The sequence below is a fragment of the Uloborus diversus genome, chromosome 9 (genome assembly GCF_026930045.1).
Source record: "Uloborus diversus isolate 005 chromosome 9, Udiv.v.3.1, whole genome shotgun sequence".
Classification (NCBI taxonomy): domain Eukaryota; kingdom Metazoa; phylum Arthropoda; class Arachnida; order Araneae; family Uloboridae; genus Uloborus; species Uloborus diversus.
The window spans coordinates 58,930,039-58,952,906 of record NC_072739.1 but is presented as its reverse complement, the minus strand read 5'-3'; the positions used below and the strand labels follow the sequence as shown (position 1 = coordinate 58,952,906).

General features: G+C 32.3%; 1 protein-coding gene across 1 annotated transcript; it reads left to right on the top strand.

Moving 5' to 3' along the window:
* Positions 1-656: 656 nt before the first annotated feature.
* LOC129230246 (speckle-type POZ protein-like) lies at positions 657-20,935 on the top strand. Its single transcript, XM_054864646.1, has 2 exons — positions 657-787; positions 20,292-20,935. The coding sequence occupies exons 1-2, from the start codon at positions 760-762 to the stop codon at positions 20,933-20,935; spliced, it is 672 nt and encodes a 223-aa protein (XP_054720621.1). The 5' UTR covers positions 657-759.
* The last annotated feature ends 1,933 nt before the right edge of the window (positions 20,936-22,868 follow it).

The window sequence follows — 22,868 nt, the reverse complement described above, 5'->3', positions numbered from 1 at the left end:
CATGTGTGTAGAAATTAAAATGTTGGACGTTTTGCAAAACCATCAACTAGATGGCAGCACAATAAAGATCAACTTTTTAAATGATTCTGAAGAGGAATTTGTCAAGTACAATCACAATCACGTGATATGATTTCAATTTCAGCGGTAAACGGTAAATAAACGCGCACACGAAACCCATGTTTTCTCGAAAAGTGTGAGTAAGGAATAAAGATCAAAAAGTTCTAAAGAGTGTTGGATTGTGCAGTAACGAGAGCAATGGATGTTGTAACTAGTGATTCGTTTTCAGTTTATTGTGGTTGTGACTGTGATAAGCACGAAGTAGGAAGGAAACATTATCACTCTTCCGTTGAATGGAATATCGGTCGCATAAGTGATAGAATTGTATCGCAAGGCGATTATATTGTAAGCCCGACATTTCATTGTGGCACCGTTTCTTGGAATCTAAGTATTTATCCGAATGGACCTAAATATATATCATCCTCCTTTCCACACTTGAAAAGACCTGTGCTGTATATAAACATTGTAGATAATTTTTTAACTGGTAACTGCACCACCTATTTAAAAACCCTTTTTTTAAACAGAAAAGGAAATACAGTATCTGAGTTTAAATCTGAGAAACACGTGTTCAGTCAAGCATGTAAGCGAGAATTGGTATATGCAGATTATGGTGGCTTCATCAGTAAATTATTGCATGAACAAAATTCGTTGACCATTTGTTTTGATATTCGTATAGAAGAAAATACAATTTCAGGTGTATTAATGAAACAGATGACAAACATTTTCAAAGGTAATACTTCTTTTATTGAAACTGTTGGATTTCTTCTTTACGACTTTTCTTTTTTGTAAATGCATTGGCGTCAAGGACGGATCCAAGGGATGGAAAATTGAGGTGATCGCCCCTCCCTTGGGGGACTCACTCCAGGTAAATTTTCGATATCGAATTTATAAAAGGCGATTTTAGACCATCTTTGATAAAGTTAGTTCGGGGAAGAGAGGTTTGAGGTTCTCCCCGGAAGTTTTTTAGAATTCATGTTTGAAACATTTTTGATGGACATTTACCAGGATATAGGACACCAGTATACATAGTAAAGGACATGCAACAGAAAAAAAAATCAATTGCCCCTTCCTTGACAAATTTCTGGATCCGCGGTTATGGCCTAGCAACATCAAAGCTGAATATGGGCAACTGAATTTTGCGAGGCCCCTGATCAGTTTCTTTCGGACCGTTTGCTCCGGGGAGGCACTTTGGAAGTTTGGGGGGGGGGGGGCAGGGCATATTTAAAGGGGCGGGGCACTATAAGAGTTCAGAGGAGGTCAAGGGCGTAATTAAGTAGTGTAACATGCAGCTCCCCCCCCCCCCCAAGGAATAAATTCAAAATTACCAACTCTGAATAATTTTATAGCATCAGTTTTGTAAAGTTACCTTCATGTTTGGCTTGCCCAGCCTTCCTGTAATAAATCCCTGTATGTGCCCTCTGGCTCGACAATATGAGTTTTAATAAACGCTGCTGGTGCATTATATCATGCCCAAAGAAATGTAACAGTCACTAAGTTTCACAGAAAAAAATGATTAGACCTGGATTATTTGCACTAAAAAATCAAGAAAAAAGGCATGCATATATCCACTAAAAATGCTAAAAGTATTCACTAAACACTAAAAAATATGAGCTAAAAACAAAGAATATATTTGCTCTTTTTTTTTAAAACTTATGTAAAAAAAGAAGTGATAAAATCTTGTGAAAAATGGAGCAATATATTTTTTAAATTACCTTTTTTATGCATTTATATGCACTAAACGTCAAAAAGGGCCGAATTTGCATCAAAATATGCCAAATTTTCAGAAATATCTTTGGAGAGAAAGATGTTTATGACACCATGTTATTTGTCATATAAAAGATAAACTAACACAGGCATTATAGGCATTTCCATTACAGCCCGCTATCCCTTCCCCTCTATACAATGACCCTCATCCAGGAAACTTTTGATTTCCAACAAGATGTACCATGAGTGCTCACAGAGTTCTATGTCTTAAGGTTCCAGTGAGGAACTTTCCATCGACAGTGACAAAATGGAAGCCATAGAGGCTGATCCCCCCGCCCCCCTTAATGGTTGAGTTCCGAATTTTCTACAATTTCTTTTTTAAAAAATCTTTAAAAGTAATGCATTTAAAGTGGAGCATTTTAAGAAAATTTAGAAACTTCTGTTAATGAAGAACATTTGACGTAACATTTTTCATTAACAGAGAGATCATGTCAGACTGTAGAAGGCTCAGTTTTTGATACAAGAAAGTTTCCTTCTGGCTCGGATTTTGATCCGAGGCAATATCACTCGGGCTCTCAAAAATGAGCCCGAACTCATCTCTAAAAGAAACACTGCCCCTGATTGTATAACCTAATGTTACATCTGAAGGAACAAGAACTAATACAGTGAAACCTGCATAAGTTGACCACTTACGGTGCAGTATTTTAGCAGTCAACTTACAAAGAGCTTTTTTCTAGATTTCAGCCCTTTGGCGGTCATTATAGACAGGCGATCAACTTATAAGGGTGGTTAACTTTACAGGTTTAACTGTATACAGTGAAATACCGTTACAGCCTGTGGCGGCTATTCGGGGGGGGGGGGGGGTATGGTTCTTTTATTTCTCTTATTTGTTAATTAGGGGCAACAACTAGAATTTGTTTTAAAAAAAATTAGAAATGTTAAAATTTTCAGAACATAATTATTTGGTTTACTTTGTATATTGGTTTACAAAACAATGTTTATCATTAGCAGTAACTTTTACTTTATGTATTCATTGTTTAGATATTACTAGTGAATTAATTTTTTTACTTTAACAAGCCAAAATTGTTCAATGAAATTATCGCTAAGTGTTTGTGACATCTCAAAATTCTTTGGGGTAAATAATGTGTCTAATTCATGTCTAAGTGTTTCTTCGGGAAAGTAATTGTGTACAAAATTCATCAAAATCTTAACAAAAACGTGAGTTAAGTTGTTAGTTTTACATAAATTACTACTCATCTGTCTCAAAACCAGCCCTAGCAAAATTTTGTATTTTTTTTCCTTTCTTTTTTCTTTGCTGCCGCTAGTCTTATGAGTTTCAGTTCCAACCGCCACCTCTGGTTACAACGAACTTCAAGGGGCTTGCAAATTTTGTTTGTTGTAATGGAATTAGGGTCAAAAACTGAAAACAGGGGCGCCGACTTGGAATAAATATTGAGGGGGCCGGACACCAGGGTCTAGAGAGTATGTTGAAGTACGGAGTCCCCCCCCCCCCTTGAAAAAAATTCAGATTTTTGTGCCTTGAAAATGCCAACTTACATATTTTCTGGTGTGTATAATTTATACAAACAAACAATATGTGACATTGCGTTTTCAAAGTAAAACAATTGCTTCAATTAGATCATGTCACTTGCCTTAAGTGAGGGACAATTTTACAGTTCCATTTTGTGGGGAGCCAAAGCTACGCTACGGCACTATACAAGGTAGTGTACTTGATTTGCATGGAAAGGCACTCCCAGTGGCACCGATTTATAACAACTATTGGGGGGAGAGTGTCATAACGGGGGGCCTTGCCAGGGGAAATTTTCTAAATTTGAGATAAAAAATAGTGAGTTTTAAAGTTTTTTAAGCATTTTAGAGTCATATGATCGACATTAGAACCCCAAAAACTCGACTCTCGGTAAATCGACACTCTGAGAAACTCGACAAGCCAACACATTTTTTTGGCTTTGAAAAAAGAAAAAAAATGGGATTTTCGTAAAAAGCTATTTAATTTTTAGTAATAATTATGCTTTTAGTCTATTGCAGAGCAGTGAATATATAGCTCTGAAAAGATTGAAATGATATCTAAATAAATCTAAACTATCATTAAAAAATAAAGCATAAAAGATTGATGTCGCACTTTGATTACTAAAAGTGAAAACGCTAATTTAAGCTTGCTTTGACAGACCCCGAAGAGTTCCTATTTTTTCCTACTTTTTCCTATTTTTTAGAGCACTGTCCTTATTTTCCTACTTTTTCCTTTTTTTTCCTACTTTTTCTTTCTTTAAGTATAGCACTTCTAACTGTGCATTGATTATTATTTTTACCATGCCGCCCCCATAATTTTCTGCATGTTTCAAATTTGAAAAACAAAAGAAACAAGCGGTTCCTGAACTGACTACATTGACATTCCTAAACTGACATTGACTGACTACAGTAATTTCTTTAAGGAGCGCCGCGGCGCGGCGTCTGCGTGTTTAAAAGTTAAATTTTCGAAAGTGACTTTTTTACCATTGCTCCGTTTATGATCGACTTTTCTTTTTATCGCTCCGACTTCAGTCCTACTGTTTTAACGAAACAATAAAGAAGTGGATACCGACACATTCTAATATATTACTTACAATTATATATTACTTACCCGTTAATTAGAAGCTTTAATTAAAGTAAACGGCCGAGTGTAAAAGAAGTGCGGGAAAAGCCGAATTTCCTATTCACCAATTTTTCGTATAGATGATTACAAGGGAAATGGAGCTCTATTTAAACAGAAAGGCAATGTAAAACCTTAAAAGGAACGTAAGGAAGCAAAAATTGAAAAACCTGTACACAGTACATATTTTCTTGATGTTAGTACAAAATAAAAGCGACATATAACAGAAATTCGCAAAAACGGAACACTTCAAAAATAATCGCAGAAACTAACTTTTTTCATACATAAATATGATTATTGTTCATTCTAAATAGGAAACATGATTATAAAATTTATAAAATTTCAGTTTCTTTCTTTGCAAAGAGTGTATTTGCAAAAAAAAAAAAAAAAACTCGGCAAAACCTAGATGGGCAAAACGTTCCCGATTTTTGGAGAAAAATCGGAAATCAATTTAAATGCAAGATACCGTTTTTATTTCTTCACATTTTTAAAAGTGGGGGGGGGGAATAGAGCCACAAGCAAATATGTACTGTATTTCCTTTTCTTTTTAATAGATATTTTTAAATCTGATATATCATCAATATCGAGGAGTTGCTCCCCCCCCATCACTCTCAATTTCGTGAACAATTTCCGGATGAATATTTTTGTTGTATGGTGAGGAATGAATTGTTTACCATGCATGATTATCCCTTTTTTTCCGTGACAAAAATTTTGGAAGAAGGAGGTAAAAAATCATCAAACCAATAAAACAATATTCGTTTTTATTGCTTGATTAAAATTAAAACTTCCCCGTCATTTTGATTTTTCCACCGGGGATGGCTAGCGAAGTATGTGTTCTAAATGCAAATTTTGTCTGAAAACAATAAAAACGACACAAACTTATAGTTAAGCATTAATTTTCTGAAGCCAGGGAAGGGAGAAATTTTTCTCACTGACCCCCCTAAATGACGTTCCTGAAAGAAAAATTTTCTTGTATGCTATAAATATATAACATAATATAAACCCTTTAGTTTACTTATTTCGTTATTTATTTAGTTTAATTATTTTATTATGAATTTTATATCCCATATTTAAGAACAAATTTATTTTAGTTCTGCACTTATAGTCTATTTCCTTTTTTTTCAAACTCAAACATCTTCCCCTGCTTATGCAAAACCGCATGTCAGTTGCTGATTATTTTCAACTAAAACTAATTTAATATTTGCTTTGCTTTTTGTATCATAGTTTATGACAACAGGAACTGAAAGTGTTAGTATTTTCAAATGATAAATGGATGCTATTGAAGGAATGTTTTCGTTTTTGACAAACCAAATCTTGAACAAAAATGGTTTTATTGCACCAAAATATGAGTTTTATTATTATTTTTTTTATTTTTATTTATTATTATTATTATTATTATTGCGATCCCTATATTGCATTTTATTCATTTCTTCTTGAAATTTTTATTACTGTATTGTTGAAAGGTGTTTCTTTGTTTGGATTTTATTTTCATATTTTTGTATTTAATACCTTTGAGTCCACTAGTTTATTTTTCATATTGAAAATTGTCAGTTTGTTTCTTTCGTTTTGTTATTTGACTCGGTCTTTCATTAAATCCCTTTAATAATTCAAAAGTACTGTTAGTTAATTTTTGGGACAGTTTTAAATCAAAAATACTGTTAGTTTATTTTATATTAGAAATAAAGTTTACACTAAATCTGTTTATTCTTATCTCTTCCTATTTTTTCCTACTTTTTTAAGTGATTTTTTTCCTAATTTTCCTACTTTTTTAATTTTTAATTCCTTATTTCCTACTTTTTCCCCCCAAAAAACCACTTCGGGGTCTGCTTTGAATAAGGCCCAGAGTTCATTAAATAAAAATAATGTCTCAAAATTAATGCTTTAATTTAGTTAAAAAAGTTAATACACAGATTACTTTATTAACTCTAATAATTGAAGAAAACTATCACGCCTTCCATTAAATGTACAAATCAAACCCTGATATATTTTTTCCAGATCAGCAACACTTGGATGAGAGCGCTGCCAGCGAAACTTCACCCGAAAGTTTGCGCACTGGGACAAATTCTATGAGTACTCTCAGCTTCGTAACACTATCCTTATTCACACCACTCGTTTTCAATTAACCTGCTTACTACAGCAATAGTTATTTGTTTTAATTCATTAATAGTTATTTGTTTTAATTTTGTGATTTTAGAAACCATAATATGACAAATAATGTTCTTAAATTATTGAGGGGGCTCTGCCCCCCAAACCAAACTATTGAGGAGGCTTGGGCCCCCTCAAGCCCCATGGAGTCGGCGCCACTGACTGAAAATTAATTTTGTTGAATCTGTTATTTCATTTTTGTACGGGAATTCTACAATCAGCTCATTAACTTTTTGCATCAATCATTTTGATATCAATCAGCTATGCATTTTGATTTAGACATGGTAGTAGCTTGACACAATTTTTAGAAACAGCTTATTGGCCCTTTCCTAAAGTAGTTTGGTGGTAATTAAGTTTTCGATCATTAAATGGCACCATAGTCAAGAGAAGAAAATCTTCACTAAGCTGTAAAAGATTCTCAAACATATATATATATATATATATATATATATATATATTTCCTTCAGTTCAAAAATTGTTATTTATTGCATTTAAGTCAATTTTTGCAGTATATTTCAAGCATTTTCATTCACACACATGCATAAATGGCGAAAAAATTGGTTACTATTATGAAAAAAAAAACCTCATACGTACAAATTGAAATTTTTAATGAAGAATTCAACTTCTACCTAGCTAGATTAGAAAAATAAGTTACAAAAATTATATTTGAAAGTTCACATTGAATAAATATTCTATAATAAAACATAACTTTGACATATTTCATTCTGTTTTTTATATTTTCTCACAAAATAGTTTCTCTAAAAATGTAGTTTTGAACAGGACGGTAAAAATCATTGTATTCACTGATTTTTACCGTCCAAAACCTTGCCAACCCTGGTTTAAAATATTTTTAAAAACTAAACTGATTTTTTGTGATTTGAAACATGTCTTCATCCTGTGTTAGGAAACTCTCACTATATCTGTTTTTCATGTATATGTGGAATCTTTATCTATTTAAAAAAAATCCTTTTAACTAACCAAGTGAGAAACTCCAGTAAAATACAGACAGGGATGTGCACAGAGGGGAGAAGGGACACCTGTTGGTCCGGGCCCAAGCCTGAAGTAGGCCCGAGATTTTAAAAATAGGAGGTTAAATATATGAAAGGACATAGAGGTAAACAATATGGAGGGGAGCTTAAAAAAAGACCTTTTTTAACAGGCCCCAAAATTTCTGTGAACACCCCTGAATACAGATCAATTTTCTTCATTTAGAAAGAACATAAGTGGAATACTCAACAGAAATGACTGGCTGCTTGTCAGTTACTGATTATTATTCTTTATTACAACAAAATTGTACAGAAATAAGAATTTTCTGCCTTTAGTCTAAAGTAATCTTCAATTTTTTTTTTTTTAATTTTTGAATCTTAATCTTGTTTGAATGATGTAGCAACTATCCCTACCTAACACATTTCCCAATTCAGTATATTCAGTAAGTTACCGAATTGGTACTTACTGAATATATCTGCCTTGCCTGCAATATTCAAGTTGAACTGAACCATTGTTTGGTTGTCTGGTCAGTGCTAATTCTGTATTAGCTACCAGTTTGTTTGGCACTCTTGGCTTCCTTAAGAGGTTTTCCACCTCCAGCTCAGTCACTCCTATGCCGGGCTGATGAGTGCTAATAAGCACAAAACTGCAGTCCTTGGCTGGAATTGACTGAGCTGGTGGTGTATTTCATGTATTTCTGCCTTAGCCCTGGCTATAGGTTGGTAACTTACTGAATATATCTGCCTTGCCTGCAATATTCGAGTTCAATTGAACCATTGTTTCGGTCACTCGTCTGGTCAGTGCTAATTCTGTATTAGCTACCAGTTTGTTTGGCACTCTTGGCTTCCTTAAGAGGTTTTCCACCTCCAGCTCAGTCATTCCTATGCCAGGCTGACGAGTGCTAATAAGCACCGAATGCAGTCCTCGGCTGGAATTGACTGAGCTGGCGGTGTATTTCATGTATTCATACATTTCACAATGTTTTATAAAATGAAAACTGTCTGTGAACCAATTATGTATTAAATGATAATTTAAAGAATTATGGTGATGGCGAACAGATTGGTATTTCTCCGCATGTGGAGGAATTACTTTTAAGTTTAAATAATTTCGCGCAATAATCTTAATGTCTATTTAATGGGAATAGGGAAAGGTAGCCCCATCTAGTTTTGAATCCTGCCGGACTAGCCCAGAAAAATCAAGACTGCATTTTAATGTTTTGAAAACAATTTTTTTAAGAAATAAAAAGTTTCTATAGAAATTTTTTTTGGTAGGGGTGTATAAGCGAGTTAAAATTTGCCTCAAATTACCAAATGAGAGTTCAACCAGGGCTGTCAGCTTAGTTGTTAACTAGGGGCCTGACCGCCACAGGATCTGAGTAAAATAATTTTTTATAAGCTTTATGTAGGGATGGAGCCGGCGACCAAACTGACAATCTGTATCAACTATAATGTAAGCTTAAAAAATTGTTTTCTCGTGCATAAAATTAAAGATTTTTCCTCACTAAGTGCCAATTTGGATCTTTGGGTATTTGATGAAGTAAATCAAAGTTTCATTGTAAGGCTTCTGGAGGTGTGAGGCCGTGGGCTGTAGCCCACCCCTTGCAATGCCACTGTGTTTATGCAGAGCAATCATTTAGTCCCCACATTTCAAATTTTTCCATGGGAAGCAAAGAGTATATGTCAGGATTGGCAAACGTCCCGGTTTTTAAAGGGAAATAGTCCCTTATCCTTATTTAAAAACTGTCATGCCCCCCCCCCCCCCCCCGTAGATTTTTGATAAGGGACAACTAAAGTCCCATTTCAAGTTCAGAGCTTTACTTTATGAATACAGACAGTGAATGAGAAATTATTTTAAGAAAAAAAAGTAAATAGAAGAAAAAGGAAATTCATGTGTGGCAGCAAATATGAAAATTGTTTAAGTTTTAGCTATAGTTAAAGCAGAACTCAATTCTAGCTATCAATTCAACAAGTGTAAGTTGCAATGAAATTTTTCACAACATGAAAACACATATAAACTTAAAGATTTGTTTAGTTTCACAGTTCTCATCAAAGTAGGAAATTTTCACTTTAGAAAGCAGAACTGAATTTTATATTGTCGTTTGGCAACAGGTTAAATATTTATTTCGGGTCTTGCTTAACACGGAGTAGGAAGAAGGAGAGAAATGTCCTACGGGTTTGCTAGTGTAAAAGTGGCAACGATTGTTCACTTTTTCCAGAGCGCGCTGTCGGCGAACCGCTCCCGTCAATCGCAGCAGATCAATGTAAATGATGCTAAGTTTCTCATTTTTTTAGAGGCAGCTATTAAAGCAAAAAAAGAAAAAAAACTTCTGGAAATTGGTTGTAATAAGGGGCCAATATAGTGGACGATGTACGGCTTTCGTACACAGGAAGTTAGCGCAGTATTTTGATGGAAAAATTTATTTTATTTTTCATCACCAACTTGCCGAATTCGTCTGCTATTAATATTGCGCTGTGCGATGTTTTATTGCGATACGAGTTAGAATTTTTCTATTCCTGTAAATGATTGACAAAATGAGAATGCAGTACAATTATTTACGTAAATACATTTTTTTTAAATTAGTTGTAAATTTCGTGACATGTTTCGAGAACTAATTAAAGCGAAATAATTTTTTGCTTTCACGACCTTTAACAGATAAAAATAAATGTAAATGTTCTTTTTACTTACCTTCAAGCTGATATTGACCATAAAAATTTTTATTCATGTATTTACTCACTGCTTAGACATAATTATTATCATTGCTTTTTATTATTATTGCATTTATTTCAACAACCAAATTCGAAAAAAAAAAAAAAAAAATCGGAAAACCTTTTTTCATTTAAAAAATACATGTACAATAAGAGTAAATCTTAATTTTTGAAAACTTGATTAATTTCAACAGAAAATCCCACAAATATCTCAAAAAAAGCGTTCCAAGGTATAATTTTTTAATGAATAAGGTTTCTCGATTTTTTTTTCCCCATTTGGTTGTCGAAATAAATGCAATAATAATAAAAAGCAATGATAATAATTATGTCTAAGCAGTGAGTAAATACATGAATAAAATTTTTATAATCAATATCAGCTTGAAGTTAAGTAAATAGAACATTAACATTAATTTTTATCTGTTAAAGGTCGTAAAAGCAAAAAATTATTTCGTTTTAATTAGTTCTCAAAACATGTTACGAAATTTACAAATAATTTTAAAAAATGTATTTACGTAAATAATTGTACTACATTCTCATTTTGTCAATTATTTACATTAATAGAAAAATTCCAACTCGTAATAAATAAAACATCGCACAGCGCAATATTAATAGCAGACGAATTCGGCAAGTTGGTGATGAAAAATAAAATTAATTTTTCCATCAAAATACTGTGCAAACTTCCTGTGGACGAAAGCCGTACATCGTCCACTATATTAGCCCCTTACTACAACCAATTTCCAGTAGTATTTTTCTGTTTTTGCTTTAATAGCTGCCTCTAAAAAAATGAGAAACTTAGCATCATTTACATTGATCTGCTGCGATTGTCGGGAGCGGTGCACATACAGCGCCCTCTGGAAAAAGTGAACGATCGTTGCCACTTCTACATAGTAAAGATTTATCTCCTCCTCTTTAACCTCCCTGTTGCTTAACAATGGGCTAAAATTTACATTATAAGACTTTAAAAACTGCTAAAAAGAAAATACAGAGGTGTGAAAATTATTAGATTAATTGTGATTCAGTTTTTCTTGATTAATTTTGTAAATACTTGCAATAATTCATGAAGGAAAATTTGTTTTGCTATTCCAATCATTTTTTCACTCCTTTAGAGTAGTTTTAGGAACATTACTTTGTTAAATGTTGGCATTTATAAGAAAGAAAAATATTCTTGGTGCGGGCCCTTGAATCTCTCCTCCACGTAAAATCACGAAAAGATCGTATTAAACTGCGTTTTTAGCGCTACAAGTGCAAGAAAAAAAAAAAACCAGAGAACCCCTTGAACCTCCCTCTTCTGAACATTCGACATAATGTTTGCGTTTTTAAGGTTTCAATTTCGAAAAATGGGCGGGGGGGGGGGTTGCACCCGAGCGCTTAATATTACGAAAGGCAGTTAAATGCATTTCAAAGATTCCAAATCAGAAAAACTATCTTGGATGAGCCCTCAAATCTCTCGTCCCTCTAACATCATCAAAAAGAGCGTCTCAAACTGCATTCTTAGAGCTACAATTTCGAAAAATAGACAAGTGAGCGCCATCAAACCTCCTCCCCTAACATTACTAAAGATCGTCTAAAATGCGTTTTTAAGACTACGAATTCGAAAATTTTACGGGGGAGAAACCCCCGGACCCCCTTTACTTCGTAGTTAATATTATACTTACGTTAGGTTCATATCGGCTTCCTCTTAAATCAGAAGTCCCATGGAGTCGCCTCAGAACGAACAGTACTTACGGAAATACTACTTTGAGGCGACGATATATGCACACCTTTGTTGAAAAAAGAGGAAAATTATTGGGAATGTTACAGCCTTTATGATAAAACTTGTGTCGCCAAGTAAAAATTCCTTAAAAAATGCTCTGGCTCATGGTGCTGTGTGGTAAGCATCACAGAAAGCATGAGGACCCAATATCAACATGAAAAAGTGCTTGAACAAAGGTTTTATAGTTAACGGTTTGTTTCCACATGAAGACTTCTTATTCATGCATGATGGAGTTCTGTGCCTTGAAGCAAAATTGCCCATATGGGGACTTAAGCCCCCCCCCCCCCCTCCTGAGAACTTCCTTGCTTTTAGTACTTTCTTCTTTGCAAAAAATGCAAAAACAGGGGTCTGGCCAGAGCAAATTTGGGTCCGTTAACGGACCCTTCACAGAAATCCGATCAACCAAAACGGAACTTTCACAAAAATCCGATCAACCAAAACGGACCTTTCACAAAAATCCGATCAACCGAAACGGACCCTTCACAAAAATTCTGGTAAACAAAAACGGATCTTTCACAAATAGTTTATTGAAAGAGCAAATCTCAAATTAAAATAATACAGCATATTTAAAGTTAAATTGGAGAAATCAACTTATACAAAATCAGCTAATTTTGCAAAAGGAAAAAAAAAAATCGGCACTCTTGTGATGCTCCTGCAAGCCATAAATAATTACTACCGCCAAATTAATATAATGCCTGTTGTTGGTTTCTTTGAAAGAAATTAACAGCTGAAAGTCAGTTAGGTTTATAATTTTGCTTGTTTGTTTTATGCAGCGGTGTTGTTGTAAACTTCTTTGGAAAAGCGTCAACATTCTCTGAATAGGCGTAGTAAGCACTTTTCTCCCCACTCATGATTTAATCATCAATAATATACAGCGAAATGAATTTAGAACTGCAAAGGATAGTATGGGTGGGGCGGATGTAATCGCTTCAGATAGGGTTACAATATTTAAACTTATCGCCACTTAGTGTCTGGTGGTGCGATGTTAAACTGTTATTTTGGGAGAAAGTTATATGGGTTTGGTTTTTCGATACTAAAAAGGATAATTAACTTTAAATAAACTTTTATTTACTGTTATTTTTTTCTATAGATGTCTACATTTTGAAAAACGCAATCTTTTTACATCCGATATGAGAATCATATTTTTTTTTTTTTCAAGCTAGCTTCGCTTTATTAGGATGCAAATAGATGAAAAGTCTCTTTATTTTTGTAACAAAGCTTATTTCAAGTTTTTAAAGGGGAATTCCATTTTCTTTTATGAGTCAATAATTAAAATGCTGAATCGACGGTTTATTTTTTATTTAATTAATTAATTTATTTTGCTTCAACTGTGTCCAGATATTAATGATATGTTTATCATAGGGCTCTAAAATGCAATTTAAAAGTAATTTTATCAAAAATATTTATTTTACAAGCCGTTTTTTATGCTTTTGATTCCTTCACTTTGAGGATTGCAATCTCTTTGCACCCGCTGTGGAAATCTGATTTTTCGAATTTTCGATGTTTAGTACGCTTAGTTAATAACAAATAAAATATTTTTTTATTTTTGTGAAAATCCCGGAGTTTATAAGGTTTGAACGAAACTCTGTGCTCTTAAACAGTGTCTTGGATTAAGAAGTTAAATGCTGAACCCCTGCCTATTTTTTTTTCTTACAGCTATTTTAAATACAATACAAAAAAACATTTCTAGTATAATTTAACATGATGTAGAATGGTAGATAAATATTGATACTTGAGGGGTGCCCATCTACAAGGGAGCGATGCCTCCCCCCTCTCTTCAAATACTAGAAAAACACTCAAGAATGATATTCTCAACAGAAAAGAGAAAACACTCAACTTTAAGTGTCAATGATGCAGTTTCCACCATCTCAAGAGTCTAAACTTTCGTTTTTACAAGAATTTTTTTTTTTTAATTATTTGATTTTTCGCAAAAATAATTGATTTTTCACAAAATTATTTTATTTTTCACAAAAAACGGACCCTGTGAAAAATCCTGGACAGACCCCTGAAAAAGGTATCTTCTCCAGCAATTAATAAGTTATTAAAAATGTCAAATTTTAATAACTCTAATCTGTACTGAAATCTCTTTCTATAGGGAAAATATCCTGCTAAACCATGTGGAAAATATCTGAGCCCCCCCCCCCCTTAAAATTTTGCATATGGGCGCCCTTGTCTTGAAGCTTTATCTGTAACCAAAATTTCGAGTGAAAAAAATGTGTAAAACACTTCCACCACATGGAAACAGTCTCATGACGAGTAAATACAAATTAATTGAGAAGAACTTATAAAAAGAATGCCAAGAGGGATCGAAACTTTAATTAAAAAAATAAGAAGATGCCCCCTCTTTAATATTAAATGTATCAATATTTTTTTTTAATAAAGTATTTCTTTGATATAACAAGATTTTACTGTACATTTCACAATTATTCTAATAATTTTCACACCTCTGTAATTATAGCTCGTGTTACTTCCTAATAGTGTAGCTTTCTATAAAGAAAAAATGGCTAAAATCGGTTCAGTAGTTTTGGAGCCTGTTCGATACAAACAAAGCAAAAAAATATTTCCTCTTTTTATATTAGGGTCATTCCATAGTGAACGACGTAACATTCGGAGCTGATTTTCTTACTATATAAAAAAGTAGTATAGTAGTAGGAGTAAAAATATATATATATATTTTTTTTTTTTGGTTTAAAATGCACAAGGTGACTATTTTTCATTTCTACCAAGAAGTTGAAGCAAAATAAGCACTGGCAGGTATTTTTTCACCAAAAAAGGCATTGTAACTAACGTAACATTTTTGCAACCTTGAGAAACAATGCTTATGATACAAGGTAAATTTTTCTGAAAGTTACGCAGGCATTTAAAATTGGCCGATATATTTGTAAGAGGCAAACAGTCTGTTTTAAAAAATATACTACAGATTTACTACAGATGAATCTTTTTTGGCCCTTAATGGTACTTTTACGAAAAACTGTGTGTGACTAAAGTAACAGAACTAACTTAACCATTGATTAACCATATAAAAAACTTTTTGAAATTAATCTCTTGCTCTTATACAGTAGAGAACCAATTATCCGGGAAGTTCGGGACCATCGCTATCCCGGATATCTGAATTTCCCGGTTTTCTGGATCGCTAAAAAGCGCTATTGGCCGATTCTTTGTTAATCTTTAATACATAGTTATGCATACACTGTTAAAAATTCAGGAAGATTTTCTAGTAATTGTTACTGTAAAATGGCGGGCTAACGCATCGCTGATTTTTACGGTAATTTTTACCGGAGAAATTAGCGATCCCAGCGCCAATTGGTTGCTGCGGCCTACCAAGGAAACCGTAAAATTTTACAGTAACATTTGATTTTTACGGTAATAGTTACTGGCGACATGGATGCCAGTAACAATTACCGTAAATTTTCCGGAAAATTTTTAACAGTGTATTAAAATAAGAAGAAAACAGTTCAGAAATGCCTTTAAATACCGAAATATTAAAAAACTAATAGTGAGAGAATAATTTAAACACCAAAAAACTTAAATTATTCATAATACCTGGGACCCTCACATTCTGTTTGGAAAAGAAAGAAAAAAAAAAAAAAAACCACCACTTTTCGATGTTTTAAAACGAAAGAAAATGAAGGGAAGGGCAAAAAATAAATTTTTAAACCTAAATGTGCTATTTTTCTACTATAGTGTATGGATAACTAATGCTTTTGTATTTCGTTAATAAGAACAGAAATTTGATTTATGAGTTCTTGCAGTCTTATTAGTCTTGCGTTTAATGGATTTCTAGATTTCACGATCAACTAACTATCCGGAAAGTTCGCGAATCTGGTTTTCGGCGTTTCCCGCACTTTCGCGACGTCACTTCGGCTAAACGCCTTAAATTATAGGCCATTCAATAAAATACTGCATTAAATAAGAATTGTTTAGAAATTATTTAGAAATTAATGCGACCCTTTTCAGTTAGAAGAATAAAAGACGAAAATTTCAGAGTTACTACTCATCAAGTATAACCAATTGAAGTTGGTGTTTGCAAACGTTTTCCCGAGTTATACTTGGGTAACATGGTTTTATTGAGAAATTACTCATATTCTTTTTTGTATTAAAAAAAAATGCTTAATTTTTCGAAAATTGCCAAAACTGCTTATTTTTTAAAAATAGCGGGAAAACCGGGCAAAAGTTGCCGGTTTTCTGGTTTCCCGGTTTTTTGGTTCCCGGATAAAAGGTTTTTTACTGTATTACTTTTACACTTTTTAGGAACCTTTTTTATGTTGCATCATGGTTTTTTCTTTACTTTTTTTCTATATTAGCGTAAGAAATTTGATGGAAGGATTCAGTTCAATTAACTCAGTTTAAATGAGCAAAGAAAAAAATAAATAAGTAAAAAACTGCTTTTACTAACTGAATAACATCATTTTTGGGCTAGTTAAATCCTAAATATCTCTCTTTTAAAAAGTTAACTTTATACAAGTTGATAGCTTCACCAAATTCTAGTGTTCTGCCAATATACTAGTTATCGTCATAAGAAACCCCGTAGTACTTTTCAACGGCACATGATTTTTTAAAGTTTACTGATTCATCAAACAAATAGTGTTGTGTATCTTGAATCAAAATGTAATATTGAAAAAAATATTTGAATATTTTTGCAGAATGCATTTTAATTCCAGATATCACCGCAAATGTTTAAATTTCTATATGATCATTCATGCATTTTCTGAAATATGATGCAGCCGCGCTTATTGTCACTGTATCATGTAACATCTTCAAATGTTTTCCAACAAGACTGCCATTACTTCATTTTAATAATAGGTGGAGATGAATTTTTTAAAAAATAGACGTTCTCCTTTGCAAAGACTGTCTTTCTATTTTCTTAATTCTTTTGCTTAGATTCTCGTGTTGAATGCACATTCAGCAGAGTACTCATTTTGCTTTACTCGCCTTTTTTTAAAAAATAATACTTTAAATTGGAAGTATCTTTTTAAGGACCTTTAAAAAAGTATTTTTCTAAGTAGACAGAAGTTCTACAATGTAATATTGCTGGTATTTTTCACCCTAAATATTTTTAATCAATATAGAATGCCTACTTTTTCAAAATTGTTCATGAAAATGTAAATTAAATTAGTTAAATTAAGTACGTTTTAAATGTTAGCAGTCATTTTTTAAATGTTACATTAGTCACACTAATTATTTTATATTTACTGCTACTAATATAAATATTTTGCACTTTTTAAGTAGATATGACACGAAAATAAAAAGTGCTGTTTGGTTCAATGATCTGGTTTAGTTTTTAAGCAGAAAATAGTACATTTTTGTGACTAACGCAACATAAATATTTTCAGTGAAATAATCAAACTAATTAAAATACTTATTTTATAATGTATGCAAAAAGAACAGTCAATTTTAATGGGCCAACATCTAATCTTTTAGAAGAAACATAGTAGTTCTTTTAAAAATTTGCAAAACTTTTTACATTACACAAGGAAACTTAGACGCATGTTTTTTGCATATGCTAAGCCTTTTCTACAACCTTGCACGTTTAGAGCCAGAAGAGAAACACTGAATGAAATTTTTACGAACTGTTACTGGATTTATGTACTAAAATCAGGGTTGGCAAGGTTTTGGACACTATGGTAAAAACCACGGTGTTTTTACCGTCCTGTCCAAAACTGTTCAAAACTATATTTTTAGAAATATTGTATTCTGTGAGAAAACATCAGAAGCAGAATAAAATGTATCGAAGCAATGTTTTATATTGAACATTTGTTCAATGAGAACATTCAACTTATGTATGCACCTGATTTCAATCTAGTTACATAGAAGTTGAATTCTTGATTAAAATTTCAATTTGTATGCATGAGTTGATTTAGTTCTTTTTTTTTTTTTTTGACATTAGCAACCAATTTCCTTATGTTTATGTGTGTGTACCAATGAAATCAGGGCTGGCAAGGTTTTTCCATCCTGTTCAAAACCCTTGTGTCCAAAACTACGTTTTGAGAAACTATATTTGGTGAAAAAATATCAATAACAACAAAATGTGGCAACATTATTTTTTTGACTATTTAATATATTTATTCAATGTGAACATTCAAGTATAAATATATATGTAGCTGATTTTAAGGTAGTTATACGTAGAAATTAAATTCTTCATTAAAAATTTCAATTTGTATGCAAGAGTTTTTTTTCATCAATAAACCAAATTTTTCGACATTTATGCATGTGTGCAAAAGAAAGTGTTCCAAATATAGTGCAATAAAGTATTACGTTAAAAATATGAGCTAAAAAAAGAACAGCACAAGTTTTATAAATTTAGTGTTTAACCATCAATTTTTTGTTTTCTGATGTATGATTTAAAAAATAATTTTCGTTATAACATCATGCAAAACTTATTCGCAAAAACCATTATTTTTTTTAATTTATTTATTAATTTATTTATTTTTTTGCACTGAAATATGACACATTCAATAACTTTCCTTTGTGTTATAAATGGAACTGGAATTTGTTGTGTTGTTAGTGTTGTGAATTTCTTTTCATAACTCTACCAACTGTTACATAAAGAAGTTTTTATGTAATAGTTATTGGCAATTTTTTTAAGCAAAATATTTTTTAAATGAATATTTTGGAGAGAAATATTATCAACTACTCATTAATTAAACCTCATTAATATCTATATTTGTGCATTACGAATATTGCAATAAGTACGAATTGATTAGATTACACCACTTTAGCTTTGGCATAGTTTTGGATAGTTTAAGTCAGTTTTGGACAATTTCGGTCGGTAAAAACCACCTGTCCTAAACCAGTTTTGGACAGTCCAAAACCCAACCCTGACTAGAATGTATGCTGAATGAAATAATGGTAGGTTGCAATTAGGGCGTTGTGGAAAAAAATTCTGAGGTTGAGGTTGACCTTTCTATGGAATGACCCATTAGTATAGATTCATGATATAATTTATGCAATAAAATGGGATAATCACAAGAACGTAGTTATTTTTTACGGCCTTGTATTTTTGTTTCTTTAGTTATTGTACAGCCTTGTTTTCATCCATAAAATGATTTGTTTTTGTTATGAATATGCTACCCAAGTTAACCCCTTCAGACCTGGTGTCCGGTATACCGGACATACACTTTAAACAGCTGCTAATCATTTAATAATTGATTTAATTAGTTGATTTTTTTTGTCACATTCTCTTTACATTCTACTTATTATAATCTGAAATAATTTTTTGTTTTCGGATTGACAACACTGACATATAAGTATTGAGAGGTAGAGAGTGGCTCATTTTTCCAACCATGGATTTTCATCTGAAAAGCGAGGTTTTCTTCCTGATTTTTAAAAAAAATATATAATCTTTAATTAATTGTTTCAAACGCTTATATTATGTTTTATAATTGTTTATGGAACATTTTATAATGAAGTTTGTTCGGTATTTTATTGTTTTTGTATATAAAATATTGATTTCAAAAATATAAGTCCGGAATACTGGACGTGCTATAACTCTTTTAATTTTTCTCCTACAAATTGAAAATTTTGTCTATAAGATACTCTTTACCATAGTACACTGTGTACCAAATATCAACATTTTTGGTCCAATATTTCACGATTCCGACTCAAGAGGTTAAAATCATTCCATCTTACTAACTGTGAAACAGAATTACTTATTTCTACTTTAACGATTATTTAAACGATTTTAGCTTTCTTATGAATGACTCAGAAGTGCTCCATTTTAGCATGACTGTCAAAGTAAAATGTATGTTATACGGTCTCATTGATTTTTCTGTATAATGATAGTAACATTATAGTAGTACAAAGAATAGTTTCCTCTTTTTTTTTGCGAGTTATTTAATAAAAAATAAAATTTCTAATGGAATTTTTGTGGATGAATTAAAATACGTTATCAGTGCTTTAATAGACATGTAGAAAGAAATTAAGTTAAAAGAGAGCAATTTCTAATTATAAGTTATACAAATACGAAATGTTTATTCCAGTGCTTCCCAACCTGGGAACGATCGCCCCCTAGAGGTAAAATTTGGGGGGCGATCAGTGTTTAAAAGGTAAAATTAAAATTTTAAAAAGCCAGCAAATATATCGAAATTGAAAACACATAGTCTGACCACCGATGAGATGGAAATGCAAACATCCGGTTTACAAGCGGAAATGGACTTATCCAATAGTTTTCCAGCGATGCCAAAAACTTTTACTTGATTTGAATACTCTTGCAATAGGATTTTTTAGGTTTGAACTCAAGTCAGTTGATATGCTCATATATTTTCAATACAAGTTGCTTTTTTTTTTTTTTTAGCTGAGACCTCACCATTGAAAAAAGAAGCTGGTACGAATACATTATCTGAAGATTTTCAGAAAGTACATTTACACAATGATATCTCAACAGAAAAAGATGAGGATACGGCTGTACTGTGTGCGGACTTGGAAACATTGCACAAGAACCCGCGATTTGCTGATGTCATTCTAAAATTAGGAGAGCGGGAGTTTCCGGCGCACAAGGTGATTCTGGCAAGTCGGTCAAAAGTGTTTGAAGCCATGTTCGAACATGACATGCAAGAAAATCAACAAGACGCTGTTAGTCTTGTTGAAATGGAAGTCGGTACTATTGAGGACATGCTTAGCTACATCTACTGTAGCAAAGTGCGTCAACTGTCTCCTGAAGAAGCGCTCAAATTGTATGTTGCAGCAGATCGGTACGACTTGCAGGGACTGGTGCTCAAGTGTCGTAAAATTATGCTCAGTGGGTTATCTATCGACAATATTTGTGATATATCTGCTGTTGCCGATTTGCACAATGACCAGTTACTAATAGACGCTGTAAAATCTCTTCTATCTAAAGATGCTAAAAAACTTCTAATGACAGACAAGTGGCTAATGTTTTCCAAGGAGAACCCACTTTTAGCTTTAAATTTAGTTCAGTCTGTTATTTTAGGTCATTGATTGTTGGTTTTGCAAAGTTGATGTTATTGACTACAATAATATTTTTATAACTCTTGGCTTAAAACCTTGATTTCGAAAGGAATGTTTTACTACTATACCATAATTAACGCCGATGACATCGTGATAAAGTTAGTCAAGCCAAAATTTATTGCTGTTGTTGGTTTTTTACATTTTTTTTTTTTTTTTTGAAATATATGGGTTATTCTTCAAAAAGTGTAACTTTTCTGTCACACGCCTTCTACAGTAAAAACTTTAAGGAAAAATTCATTTACCAATGATTTTTAATTTCATCAAAAATATATCTATTTCATCCTGCCAACAATTTTTTAATAACCATTTTTATTTCACTATATTTTTAATTCATAACATGTGAATTCTCACCTCCATGGCATGTCACACACCTTGTGACTGTTTATGTTGCTTAATAACTTGTTTAATTAAAAGTATATACTTCTTTATTTATTATTCCTTTTACAAGTGTCTCAACAACTAATTGTTTCAGTATTTTTAATTTTGTATTTTGTTTCTTTTAGAAGGACAAGGTCACACAATAAATTCTCACCTCCGTTACCTAAACACAAAATGCCATTCCTCATTAACACATGGCAATAATGATGTCAAATTTTATTTCCCATGATACAAGGGAGCCCCCTTCTTGATTTTTAGGCAGAGTTGAAGTTGTGAGATTTTTGTCAAAAAATAAGAAGATAGATTTTGCTTTACAAACTTAGTGTGGTTATTCTGAATTCTCACCTCCGTGAACTTGAATTTCAGGGATGTAAATTAATGTAAAAAAGGAAGTGAACATGTTTTCGTATGCTTAACATGTGCAGATTGTAGCAACGAAGAAAAAAAAATCCATGTATCCATTAGGCCTATATTAATGGAAAGATCCTTACCTCCATGACAGAGTTTATGAATGTCATTGTTTCTGAGGTGAAAATAACTGATGGTGGGGAAATACATCAATAGGCATTCTGCCAAAATTATAAAATACCAGTATATCCTCAAATTTACTACATAAATACTATTTTTTAACATACATTTGAAACTACTAATTAATACGTACTTTAATCCAGAGAGCTTAATACAGTAGAAGACCATTATAACGCACACCTTGGGACCAGAGCTTTTGCATTACACAGGTTTTGGCGTTATATAGATCATTTCACAAATTTTGAAACTAACATTCAGAATATATCTATATATTGGCACTTCAGAATGAGTTTTATCTTCAATGAGTATTAAAGCACCAATATTACAATTAGTTATTCACAAATAAATATGTTTTACAATCTAAAGAAAGTGCATTACCCTGCACTGCTTCATGACTCGCATAACAGCTGCATTTTCAAGAGCCATCTGGTATTTTCTGTTTACTATGAGTACAAATTTTAAATTTAAAAGCTTTGAATTAAGATGGAAAAATGAAAAACTTGAAAAATTTAATTTGGTTAACCATTTTTATGTTTATAAAACAAAACAGAGGGATTTTTTAAGCTTCCAAAACCTATTGTTTACTTCTGAAAAGTTGTGCGGTTTATAGAGCATTGCGTTATATAGGTCGGCGTTATAATGGTCTTCTACTGTATTATATTCCCACTAATCATTAAAATAGCTGATTGTTTGAACAACTAACAAAATTACTACTTTGATATTAAATTAACCTCGATTTTTAAATATTAAAAGTTTTTTTTTCCTTCCGTGAACAAGGCATTTTTTAATTTTTTTTATTTATGAGTAAAATAATTGGAACTTAGCTGGCAATTGTTTATGGTTACTTCTAGTAGGTAACACTTTCATGTAAGAATGGAAAAAAAAAAAAAAGAAAACAAAGGTTTCAAAATTGAAAAATATTTGCTTTAAGAGTTTTCTGGAGAATGACCCATATAGACTGATTTTTTTTAACCCAAGTGCCTTCTTTAAATGTTCT